Source organism: Oenanthe melanoleuca, chromosome Z, assembly GCF_029582105.1.
Source record: "Oenanthe melanoleuca isolate GR-GAL-2019-014 chromosome Z, OMel1.0, whole genome shotgun sequence".
Taxonomy (NCBI): domain Eukaryota; kingdom Metazoa; phylum Chordata; class Aves; order Passeriformes; family Muscicapidae; genus Oenanthe; species Oenanthe melanoleuca.
Window position 1 is genome coordinate 43,757,753 of NC_079362.1, and position 13,050 is coordinate 43,770,802.

The 13,050-nt window shown below is 35.3% G+C and overlaps 1 protein-coding gene across 3 annotated transcripts in view; it reads right to left on the reverse strand.

The window, feature by feature from the left end:
• The window catches only part of DENND4C (DENN domain containing 4C), a 71,439-nt gene that overhangs the window by 42,339 nt on the left and 16,050 nt on the right, over positions 1-13,050 (reverse strand). For all 3 annotated transcript variants that reach the window (XM_056513479.1, XM_056513477.1, XM_056513478.1), the window contains 4 exons: positions 9,207-9,534; positions 3,154-3,406; positions 2,111-2,180; positions 767-936 (listed from right to left, as the gene is read on the reverse strand). In XM_056513479.1, coding sequence (XP_056369454.1) covers positions 767-936; positions 2,111-2,180; positions 3,154-3,406; positions 9,207-9,517 — 804 coding nt within the window. In that variant the 5' untranslated portion in view covers positions 9,518-9,534. The remainder of the gene's footprint in view (positions 1-766; positions 937-2,110; positions 2,181-3,153; positions 3,407-9,206; positions 9,535-13,050) is intronic.

A 13,050-nucleotide genomic window follows, 5' to 3' on the forward strand; every position in this document is an offset into this window, starting at 1 on the left:
ATATTTTGGAAAAATGTGGTTTTTTTCCATTTGGAAATGGAGAAGTATGTAAATTTTTCTGTTAGGGGAGTGAGACAGAGTGGAAGTTGAGTTGCTATCACCAATAGAGCCAAACTCCTGTTTATTAGAGAGCTAATCATACATTTATACACACAGCCAATCACACATTACAATCACTTACTCCCTCATGCAATTCTCACACACACACAGAGTTGGCAAGCTGAAACAACAGCTGGGAGACCAACCCTAAGCAAAGGCTCCCTTGCTTCATCAGGAGTACCTCTACTACCTTCCCACCTGTAACCCAAGTCAAACAACACGATTTTGATGCCTTTGTGTGCTGATGGCCTTATACAGATTCAGCAGCCTGAATGTTTGACAATAGAATTCAGAATTCTGAAATCTATCAGAAAGAGAATTCTGATTCTATCCCTTCATGCAAATTCAACAAGATCACTAAGTTTTGGAAGTTTATTAGAATCTAGATTAGATTAGAATCTAGCTCTCAGTGCACACTTTTCCTCTCTCTGTCTTCCTGCTTTCTGGTAACTAGTTTCAATTCACATGCAGAGATATCTACAGAGCCCTATTACATAAAGTCATGTGCCCTGTAAAGTCACATAGAAATGTCTTTTAAGGTAACCATGTGAAAACTACTAATTTGCTACATCGCTGACATGTGTTCTCTTTAATATACAGACTACACTTCCATTCCCATTACATGAAAGAACAGGGAAAGCCATGTGCTGTGAGTGTGGAGCCATACCTTTTCTGCAGAAGAGCAGGTCAGTACAAATGTTGAGAACACTGGTAGTGGATATTTGGTTTGAGGGTCCCAGCACTCAATAGTAGCTCCCATAGGAAGGCAGAAGAGAGGTACAGAGTCTGACAGTGGAAATGATTCATAGTTCTCTTGAGGATATCTGAAAATTAAGCCTCAAAAACAGAAAAAGGAAAAGTAAGCACATTTGCTGTGTAGGCCCCAAATACTGCAAGTAATATGTTTTCTACAAAATATAACTACATCTGAAGATATAACTTTTTTACCTGAACTTTATAACTGAGAATTATAGCTGTAAAGAGAAAGTATTTCATTTCAGTAAGACTAAGCCATCCAAGTAGCAATCATTTGAATATAGTGTATCAATACTGAAGTTATCCTTTCAGCTATTACACTTTTAGTAAGTGCTCAAAAACAGTACATAGCGAAGATTTTTATATCAAATTAGTTGGGAATTACTTGTGCTATTTAAATGTGCAACTGTAATAGATTTTAATCGAAATTTCTATGAAGAAAATTATAATTTACTGTAAAAACAACAGTAATACCTTCACTGAAAGTAGGATGAACTAGCTGACTGCATTCTCTGCTTCTCTGTATATCTAACTCTTGCTGGTTGAAAAAAAGCACACAACCATGTGTTTACTACTGCTGCTCATCTTGCTTATTCTGTGGTACACCATTATCTATTCCTTCAGCTTCTATTTGGTAATTTACTCCTTTCAAAGGAATTTGGTGCACTTACTGCTCAGCAGAAATGCTTCTGAAAGATTTTTTGGGTTGCGTCAGAAACAAAAATTAAGCTGTAGCATTAAAAAACTTTTAAAAGCCAGACTTGTCATTTATTGTTCAGAATATTTTTCACTCTCCTCAAATAAGGAACAAGAAAATAGTTGCAGAATTGAAGAGAAGAAACATGTTTAACTTTCAAATATAACAGAAGATGTTTAGACATAGAATAAAATACAAGCAAACCTGAACAGGATTTTAATTACTCCTTCTCTGTTATCACCAACACAAGAAATATGAAGCATTTTCTCATATTTGCAATGTTTGCTAAGACAGAAGTTTGCTACAGCTTCTCAATTAGCAAGTCTGTCATAATAATAACTAAAATAATAAAGTTAAATGTAATTCCCCTTTTTTTTCTCTCTCCTGGAAAAAAATAAGGAGAAGAAAGAAGGCATTATAGAAGCTAATTTCAACTGACATGCTCCAGGACCAGTATTCTGACTGACAGCACTTAATTTTTTTAAATTATCATTTTATTTTAACAAGGCATTTGAATCCCTTTGTTAACATGTTAAGACAGTGTCTAAAATTACTTACCAGCTTTATATGCTAAAGAGTTGGAAGCTGGCACAGACTTCTTGTAACAAAGGTATACACTGGAACCCCACTGAAAGACACAAGTTTCATCTCAGAACCAGCAAAGATGACAACAAGCAACAGAAACCAAGCATTTGAATATACATCCTTTACAAACAAATCTGACATTTTAACAAAAAACATTACAGAATAAAATGACCAGCTGGCTGCTGAGTGCATGTAAATGACAAAAATGAGACTTTACCCTTCTCTCATTTTTCCGAGATTACAGAATTTACATAAAATAACCACACCACACACCACCATACTACCCTCTGACCTATTTCAAGAAAAGAACAGGCAAAAGTGAAGCAGATTAATTTCCACCTTCATGTTTCCTTAGTTATTTAAAAGTAGACTCTTATGGGTACCTCATTCTAGGAAGTCAAGCTCTAATCATCATAACTCCTAATTTGAAGCTTTTAATGTACTTCTATAAACTGGTTATTGACATAGTGTTTTAGCAATTCGTCTAAATACATTCTACCACTAAAAAAATTCACTTATTCCACTACAAGTAAACAAAATGCTGAACAGACCAAATAAAAGGGAAGCAATTAAAGCAAAGCACACTGAGAAACTCTAAGCAGCAATTATCATCCTGCCAACACCTTAGTAACACAGGCATTATGAATAACTAAGGAAAACGCACTTCTGATTCATCCCCAGTGTCAGCATCCTCAAAAGGTGTGGGAGAGATAATTAAAAAAAAATAAAATTAAAACTTCATTGCACTACTCGTAAATAACACCTAGACACGAATATGCAAACTGAAGTAGCGAGTAATCAATATGAAACTGTAATTTCCAACATGAAAGGAAATAAAAGCAACAAAACCTACAAAACTGACATCCCACACACAGTATAACAAATGAAGGAATTGTGATGTAGTGACAGAACACAATTACAATAGTGCTAAGGAGAGTTCAAGGAGCTCAGTCTTTAAAAATATGTGTTGGGCTAAAAAAAGAAAGAAAAAGAAACTCAAGCTTAAAGATACTCACCATACCACAATTTAAATTCTTATCCACTTTACAGAATGTGTGAGGAGGGGTTTCCCCTTTGCTGGTAACAATAACACAGATATCGGTCACTGCCAGTGAGTTCTGGGGACGCACGGGAGGGGCCCTGCGGTAGGTGATGAAGATGCGCTGCGAGGAAGCTGAGCTGTTGTTAACGTTGGCACAGCGACCGTACGGAGTGGCCTGAATCACCTCACAGCCCGCAATAACGCGATCCTTCCCTTCATAGAGAACTCTGCACACAGGAAGGAAATGCTGTTATGAGCATTCAAACAGACACAAAGTTATTTGAACGAATTTGGAGAAACTGTCCATCCATTAGCAACTTATGTCATCATTACACCATTTTAACATGCATCTCTGATATTGTTTTTCATCATGCAGCACTTGAGGTTGAAGAAACTGCTCAGAAATACTTAAAATTATACTGAACTCTCTGTGGGAACAAATCAGAGTCACAAAAAATATAATCAAGCTACACTGAAAAGGATTTAGTTATAGAACTAGTTGGAATGCTGCACTGTCAATGAAAAATAAATACAAATTCCACTTTAAATTGCTTGCACACATGACAGTGGATAATTTAATCCTTAAAATGCCTGTGAAGTCTTTTAAAGCTTGTTTTTTTCTGGTTTTTTTGTTAAGTATTTTTTGGCTTTGGGGGTTTATTTGTTTATTTGGGGTTTTCTAATAAATATTTTTGGAAAAGCACAACTGAGGACAGAAGTCTGCTTTCTAGATGAATTTTTACAGAAAAAAGAATTCCAAACTCAGTAATAATTGACATTCAGAGTTTGAGTTACAGCACTTCAGACGATGAGGCAGGAAGACGCACTAATACTTTATTCCATAGTAAAGAAAGAAATAGAAATAGTAAGTACAGTTGACTGTACTCCTAGAAAAGAGAATATATCTTATATGGTTGTACCGCAACATTCATGTGGTGCACAGCTTTTTTTTCTTTTGCAAGATCACTAAATTAGATTATAACATTCTTAGCAAAATATGAAAGATCCTTTACAGCTTCTTTACAGCTGCTTCACAGCAGCTAAATAAGCTATAACATTTCTTTACCTAGCAAAAAGCTATTAGGAAGTCGCCGTGAGAAAATATGTGGAAGTCAAAAAATATACCTGAACATTTTTAATGCACAGATGCCATTACAGGGCAAGCTTTATCTCCCATTTCACACCTAAATAAGCAATGGCTCCTTTTGCTTGGCTCTCTGCAGTAGTACAGAATACTTGTCACCTTCAAATGAGTTTTTATCATAACAAGAATAGGGATAAAGGTGCCACATTACAACTTTGTACTTTGTCATCTCCAGGTTCTCACTCATAGTTCCTCACGATGTTAAAATAAAAAACAACCAGGCAATACATACTTACTGTCCCAAAATACCTTTGGTTAAATGTTTGACAGACTAGTACAAAGTATGTATTTGAAAACTTCAAAAAGTCATGTGTCTAAGCTAAAATAAGAGTCTTAATATCCAACAACCCTCTTACTTAATAAAAAAAGAACTTAAAAAAATATGATTAAACTTCCAAAATTACTTAAGGACTATTTCCCTTATTAAACAGGAATACACAAATATTTCTGTTTATTATGGTTAATAGAAAAAACACGTATCTTGTCATAGTACTGATGACAGACATGAATTACAGTCATAGAATACTTTAAAAAAACCAAAGAAATCACATGAGTTGGCCTATATTGATGTAGCTACCTGGTTGCCAATTTATATAACTAGTTCATAGAGGACAATAATATTCAACAATGGTTTTAGTTGTAAAGACTCTAACTTGGTACATTTAAACAATGTGGACTCTCAGGTCCAAAACCAGCCTAATATCAGCATTTCCAAATTGCAACATTAGTGTTAATATATTACCTACTGGCTCAAGGTATTTATAGAGAAAGTAGGTAATTTAACTACGTCTAAACTAAGTAATGTTCTGGAAGAACACGTATTTTTGTTCTTTTTATTGGGTTACCTCCTCTATACAGTTAAAAAGCCTCAAACAAAACAACCCAAACAGCTACAATGGCAGCAGCTCTCAGGCCACATCCATTGTGCATAAGGAGTTTACATGAATTCATCACTATCTCACACGCAATAGAAAAAAATACTAACAGAGCAGTCTCCAAAAAAAGTTTCATTCCAGTTTTATTTCAGTTTCATGTATTTTAAATAAAAAAAAATTATAAATTTATTCCAGAAACATTTGTCAGCTGTCAGCTTATGAGAAGGAACACAGCATTAATCAGACTGTTCCAGCAGTCCAATTTAATAAGTTTACAAGTATTCTAAGAAAAATACTTAAAGTGTTCAAGACTTTATCAGTGGGGTCACCTCTCACCAAATGAAAAAAGAAAATGAAAGCAACACGCACCTCAATAAGTACACTAGAAAAGTATGATTAAACCCACACCATTTCCTAACCTCATGCATAGTTCTGAACTTACAGTATGATGCTGTATCTGCAAGCAAACAGAAGAAAGCCATCACCCATGAATCACTCAAATTAAACAACAGTTTTAACGATTCAGAGAAAATATTCAGAAGTGATGCATGAAATACTGAACATGACACTCTGTATATTCAATGTCCTCCCTGACAGGCTAAGTTTACTTCCACTTGTTTCAACTTCCAAGTGCCTGACTTTGATTAGTCAGTACACTTTCTTTCCTGCCTTTTTACATTTATAGTTTGGTCCCAATCCTAAGTACACATTATTTGCTACATTATTCTATCAATGTCAATACAGTTTCATTTCAAGCAAAATGTAAAACAGTTTCCTGTAGATGTTAGGTCCTAGGCAAGAAAGACCCAAAGAACCTTAACATCTCATTGTAAAACTGTTTGACACTGCACGTGGAGTTCTCTCATGCCCAGTTTTACTGATTTAAAAGTGAACTTCAATGCATCAGGTAACTTAGCTCAGAAAGAAGAAATACAATATTGTGGCTGTTGAGCTAAAAACCACAGAAAACTTTGCTTCTGGAAATCCATTTCAAAAGAGTCAAATTTTTGTGAATTGCATTTGTCTAAGACTGCTGTCCAGTTTGACTCCTCCTTCTCAAGGTCCAAACACAACTCTCTCACAGCTCCTAGATAAAATATGCCTTTATAACTCCTCTTCCTCTTTCATTTTGAATATTGAATATTGTATTGAACAATAAAAGAACTTACATAAATATTGTGAGGTCAGAAAAGTGATGGATCAAGCAAAGGGAAAGACTGATAGACTGATTTATTTTTTATTTCTACTGCCATCTCTAGCATTATTTTTCTGAACAAACAAATTATTAGTTTCATCATTATTATCCTACATTGTTCTAAACACCCAGCTAGAGTTGTCACAGTGATGGGATTAAGGAACAATTGAAGATGCTGGCTGTTTCATGACCCTTCTTGAAATTTCAGTTCATTTTGTTTTTTGAAATACATGTCTAATGAAGAGGATAATTTATTCAACAGATATGCCTGCAAACATTTTCAGAAATCAGGCAAATAGAATCACAAGGATTCTCAGCACAGAAACCTTAAGCAAACAAATGCCTCCCATATCACTTAAAAAAATTTTTAAAAAATCAGAATTTCTTTACCTAAATAATGCAAGTTACCTAACTTTCGCGTTACTTGGTATTACAAGAACCTCTGCTTCAGATAAGAAGTCTAATATTCTTTCTTTTCTATACTAAGTGTTATGAATTGCAAAACCGCTTATATTTTCAAAAAAGCCATTTTTCTCTCAGGTTTTTCTTCCATGTAAGAAAGATGAGGTGGAGTTCCAACAGATTCCTAACTGAAGTGTAAAACAAAGAGGTAAGACTTTCTTTGACAGTCTCACTGCATTTAAACCAAAACAGATCTCAAATCTCAGTCCTTGTCTGTTTCTGGAACACTAGCAGAAAAACTAGTGAGGAAAGCAACAGAATGGCAGTAACTGAATTACTTCACAGACATACAAGCTTAAGATACTAAATTTTACAGCTACATGTAGGAAAAGGAGATCTTTTATCCTAGGAATGAACCTTTATTTTTCCAACTAATATTTTTTCCAACTAATTAATCTGATTAATCCTGGGAAATGTAACATCCAGAGGCATGGCACATGGCCTAACTATATGCAAATAAGTAACTGCAGCAGAAATTCACTCTAGCAACTTACAGACACTTAGATTCAACAAGCAGCGGACAAATAGATAGGAATGAGGATGGAGGACACAGAAATATCAAACACAAGGACAGCGGCAGGCAAATAGTACAGCATATCCCTATCTCCCTCTTCAACAAGCAGCATTTGTTTAACTACTTTCCATAAATATAACACTGAAAGAAATACACAGACAGACACAAACATTCATCAAGAATCATTTGAATGTTCTGACCATGACATTACTCAATTTTATATGTACACTAACAACCCTGACCTAAGAGTACACATTTCTCCCTTTCAAGGAATATATTCTTCCTGTAGATATTGAGTTCACTCAATGTTAGACAGGCTCAAAGGTAAGATATTATTTCACTCTGGTCCTTTAATAAAATAATAGACAACAGCATAAATTAGCCCTCAGACTGTACATGCGTCTTCTGCCTGAACTCTACTTTTATCTGAACACAATGGAAAAAACAAGAAAAAAAGATTGCTCTAAGCATCTCTTGCACATAGTTGCAAAGCAGGAGGAACAGCAGGGGGAGAATATGCATCATTGCTCAGAGAGAAAAGACTGCCATGATGTGTTAGGTGTGATACCCTAACTAGATCTGTCTACAGCAAAATACAGAATAAATACCATTTTCTAAATGCCATCATCTTAGTTAACTACTTGCCTATTTTGTTTACAAAATCTCCCCAAGCATTAAAGCTTCTAACATCATGGCAGACACAAAACAAATATATACTATCCAAGTTTTTTCCTTAAAGGCACATGCTGAAGACTCATTTTTCAGGAATTCCTTTGAGGAAACACTCCCTATAGAAACTCTTCCTTAATGAAATTTAACAAACCAGTCAAACTATAACTTCACACTGCACTGTCTCTTCTTGCAGTTCAAGCCACACACATAGGAAAAGATTATGTTAAAAATCAGTTTTACTTGATATGATATTAGAGGATCTGGTAACAGAACCAAATTTAATTCAATGCACTGAAGACTACTGGAACACAGGTTAGATGATCAAGATGAACAGAAGTTAGAATTATTAATTATACAGCTTAATTAAACAACTTGAACTATAACCCTTAAGAGTGAACTGTCTTGCCATGAAGCTGCTTTCATTACTCAGATTTCACTATTAGTCTCCCCCTAACTGGACGCTGTTAGTGTGTAAGAATGAAATTGTAAGTCAAAAATGGGGTATGTAAGCTTCATGTCCAAGAATTTAAGCTTATAAATGAAAATAACAAAAAGTATTACAGCATACATATATATATATATATATATATGTATGATTTTTACTCCCTACTATTTATTTAATAACTAAGCAGTAGAAAAATACACACTCTTTGTTTTGCCATCATTGTAACAGCACCACAAAATCAGGCTCTATTTTCTCATTATATCCCCAGTAGTTCTACAATCTTCTTACACATTTTTAAGTTGTATCTTTAACAGAATTCCACAAAGTGATAATTTTTGACTTCTGAAGTAATTTTCAAAGTAAGCATGTTAATGTTTCTGGATTTGGACTACATATTTTCTATAAATTAATTCTGTGTTATTCTATCATCTTTCATAAAACTACAGCAGAGAACTTAATTTCTCATATTTTATCAGTTTTTATCAGTTTCATCTCTCTCTCCCAACATTTAAACTAAAACATTATCATTAATTTAAAAAAGACAAGTTCACTAGACGACTGACACTTTGTTCGACATAGTTTCTTAAAAAGTCCTGTTTGAATCTATATTGCTTATTGTGTGTTTCTGTATAGACTCTCACATCTGTTTTCACCATCATCTATGAGGAGTAAGATTTTATCATTATTGAAGGAAGAACTGAACTGCAATAGAAATCTCACCCGATGTCAGTAAGAGGTGGTTTGTCCCGGCCTCTCTTGTAGCAAAGAAAAAGTTCAGGACTCTTTAGACTTCCATAGTTTAAGTTGGCTTGGAGGGCTGTAGGGGTGGCCTCAACACAGGTATATCCCTCTGGGACAGTTTCACCAGCTGATTTAATTATCACAGCAATGTCAGTAATTGGAGCCTTGGGACCAGCTGACTTTGTTTCATGTCGGCTGATTTCTTGGTCCAGGAGGGTTGCTGTGTCTGTATCAGTGAGCCCTGCCACTACGAAATAGTCAGCCACTCGTGGACCTTTGTCTTCTATCATGGTTATGTCAGTACTTCCTGGGAAAAAGAAAGGAAGAGAAATAAAATGCTCTGCTTTCAAAGTCAAACTCTTATCTCAACAACTATGAGGATTTAGAATTTTTAAAAAAAATTTTTGCAAACAGAAAAACTTTTATATACGGAGTTCATGAAAATTCTATAGAAACTGCAAAACAAAACTTTGACTTTTGCTGCACAAGAAAGATACTGAAAGATATCACAAGTAATCAGATATCAGTTCTAGCACCATAGCAGTAATGTTTTAGCTCAAGGAAGTTTAAGTGAGATATAGGATAACTCAAAGCTCTTAGCATAGCAGCTACACAGAAAATTGTGTTATTTATGATATTGTCCAAGCTCTTCACAGGCTATATGTTGATGTAGGTATCCCAGTATAAAAGCATCCATATTTTTCTGCCACTGCTTGTGAGCAATTTGACCACAGAATCACGTTTTGGGTTTGTTTTTGGGTTTTTTTTTTTCAACACAGAGAGAACAATTGCAAGTACAAACTCAGCACTTTATCTTCTGCATAATTCATCCATTTTGTTTTACAACACAGACCTAACAGTGCAGTCTTGAGACATTCAGCTGACAACTATAACATCTGGAAGTAATTTACAAAAATCACACATCCAAACCCACATTTCGTCAACTGATCAGACAGTACACATCACTGCTCAGCTGCACATTCCAGATCTGGAAAAAGTTGTTCTCCCAACACCACTGATGTTCATTAGGTATATAAATCTTTTATTTTTACAAGATGAGTAAGACAAATTTAAACAGTAGCACTCAAGCAATTAGCCTGAATACTGTTATACCTCTTCAGGAAGCTAAATATCACATTCTTCTAGATCTCCTTGTTTCCATTACCAGATTTCTGGGAATCCCATATAAAAAGCTAATGAGTAATGGAAGTCTGGTTCCCATGTCTGAAAACAAGACTGCCACAGCTACCAAGTTTCCACCTACCAAAGCACTGGTGGTTCATGGGTATTACCACCAAAATAATTAGTGCACCAATATAGAGAAGTTCCTTGTATTCAGAATGTCTCCAAGTCTGGTAACTACATAAACACTGGCCTGTGCAGAAAGAAAGTGGTTTGGTGAAGGCAGTACAATCTGGTTCCCTGCAACCTGATTTATGCTTCTGTTCTTATCTTGCTCTTTCTTACTGACATTATATTCAAAAGGTATTTTTGATCTTCACAACACACAAGACTTCTAAGTGTACTAAATACTCATCTGAGGCAGAAATCAGTTATCTGTCCCGCATATTTAATAAGAAATTTCAGCATAAGATTATGCAACTTGTGTGCCACACACTATATTGCAAGCTACTGCAGCATGAGATCAAAGTAGGGAGGGGAAGGGTAATAATTTCACGTAAATTTGTTGTACCTCTATATTCCAACTACAGCTTTTATTTTCTTACACTGAAATAACAACTTTTCAATCCCTTCAAACCTGAAAGGAGATGTACCTGTACCCTTTAAAATATTACATTTCACACTGTCACTACAACACTCTCTAAACACTTTGGCTAACAGCTTTGTAGAACAATATATATAGATACACAGAAGAGTTTGCCTCCCTTACAAAGGAGAAAGCCATGAGACAGTTATTTACGTGACTGGATTTATGCCTAAAACATGTGGATGCCATATAAACAGGAACAATAAAAGGTTTATTCAGTATGTCAGGTTGTAATTTCCTTGTTCTTCAATTGCCTAAGTCTCCTGAAGAACAGGGAAATTACCCCAGAGCCATAGCTACCTGTGAAACTCCTTTTACCTTTAGGTACAAAACTTGCCTCCGTTTACTTTCACTGTCATAAAAAGCATGAAATCAGCAATAAAGTGCCTTACAGCTAAGCAAGGCAGCAATAAACACAGGGGGAGTGGCTTCAACATCATCTCTATAAACTGGTCTTCAGCTAAAATGTCCCTTCTCACACTGCTCCTTTCCACCTTCGCTTCTGTCCGGAACTATAGTTTGTGCAACCACATAATGAACTGGAACAAGAAATTGCTCCAGCTGAATGCTAACCTGGCAGAGACTTAGTGTTCAACCAGAGCAGCTCTCCAGCGACTGCCTGTGTCAGCACAAAAGCAGTAGCAGTATGACCCTTTCAGCAGCAGCACTGACTTACACTGGATTAATCATGAAATTGCAAAGTCTGAAATGTTTCAGTTTGCCTTTCAGATGCTTAGAATTGTTCACAGAATTATATAAGAGAAGGGAAAGGGAAAGGGAAAGGGGAGAAAGAGAGAAGAAAGAAAGAGAGAGAGAAGAAAGAAAGAGAGAGAGAAGAAAGAAAGAGAGAGAGAAGAAAGAAAGAGAGAGAGAAGAAAGAAAGAGAGAGAGAAGAAAGAAAGAGAGAGAGAAGAAAGAAAGAGAGAAAGAGAGAAGAAAGAAAGAGAGAAAGAGAGAAGAAAGAAAGAGAGAAAGAGAGATCTGTAAAATACCATTTGAATTTAAATCAAATTTCTGGAAAAAGGTGATAAAAGTAGCAAAATGGTTGGCATTCTATAGGTTTTGGGCTTTTTTAACTCAAAACATTTTTTAAATGTTCCTTTTATTAACTGAGCCTTTTATTAACTGAGTCACGTTCACACAGCTCAGTATCATGTTCTCTCAATGCAACACTAAAATCATGGCCTACATTTACTTCTAACACTAGAGCAGGGAAAAAACCAAACAGTAACAATAACAGCATATGTCAAAAACCTCACAAGAGTTCATATTTCTAATCACAGCTCAAATTCCTGGAATTGCACTAATGTTATCCTCAAATGTGCATTAAAGGGAGAACTTACTTTTCCTGGAAAAACAGAGAAAGGAAAATTTAAAAGCACCTGAAAAAGTAAATACTAAGATTTGGAAAGTTAGAATGCCAATGAAGACAATTCATTGCTAAATTTTAATCAGTGGGGATCAATAAAACTGTAGCATTTCATTGCTTAAAAGCATACACTTGCATCTTCTTATGTACATTACACTTTTCTCTTAGCCATGGCTATGTTATACTTCATAGAATATATGTGTGTAATATGTGGCAGGCAAAAGTCAGAGTCACCAGACAATTCAGCTGAGATACTTGGCACAAAAGCTTTGCATGTCAGCACAACATTGAGCAAGTTTTTCAAAATGTTCAGAGTCTCTCAAAACAGTTCCTTTTCCACAAGGATAAGTAAGGTTTCAAATAAGCACTACAAGTCAGCTCTTCAGGAATTCGTTCTCCAGTTTCAGAAAGACTTAAAGAAACAGGATCACTCAAAAGAGACATGAAAGTAATAGCTCTTAATTAAGCCATAGTTATCTTCACTGACACAGTTTTAGAAATATAAATAGACAAAGAATTAGCAGATAGCCAACAGAAATAGAAACAGCAGAATTCATCAAGTCCAAGAATACTCTACCTTCGGAACTATGGGAAAAAAAACCCCATAGGATTTGAGGGGAACAAGATGAATTCACTACTCCATTATTTTTGTCATGACACACAAGAACAAGTACGAACACTGCTCC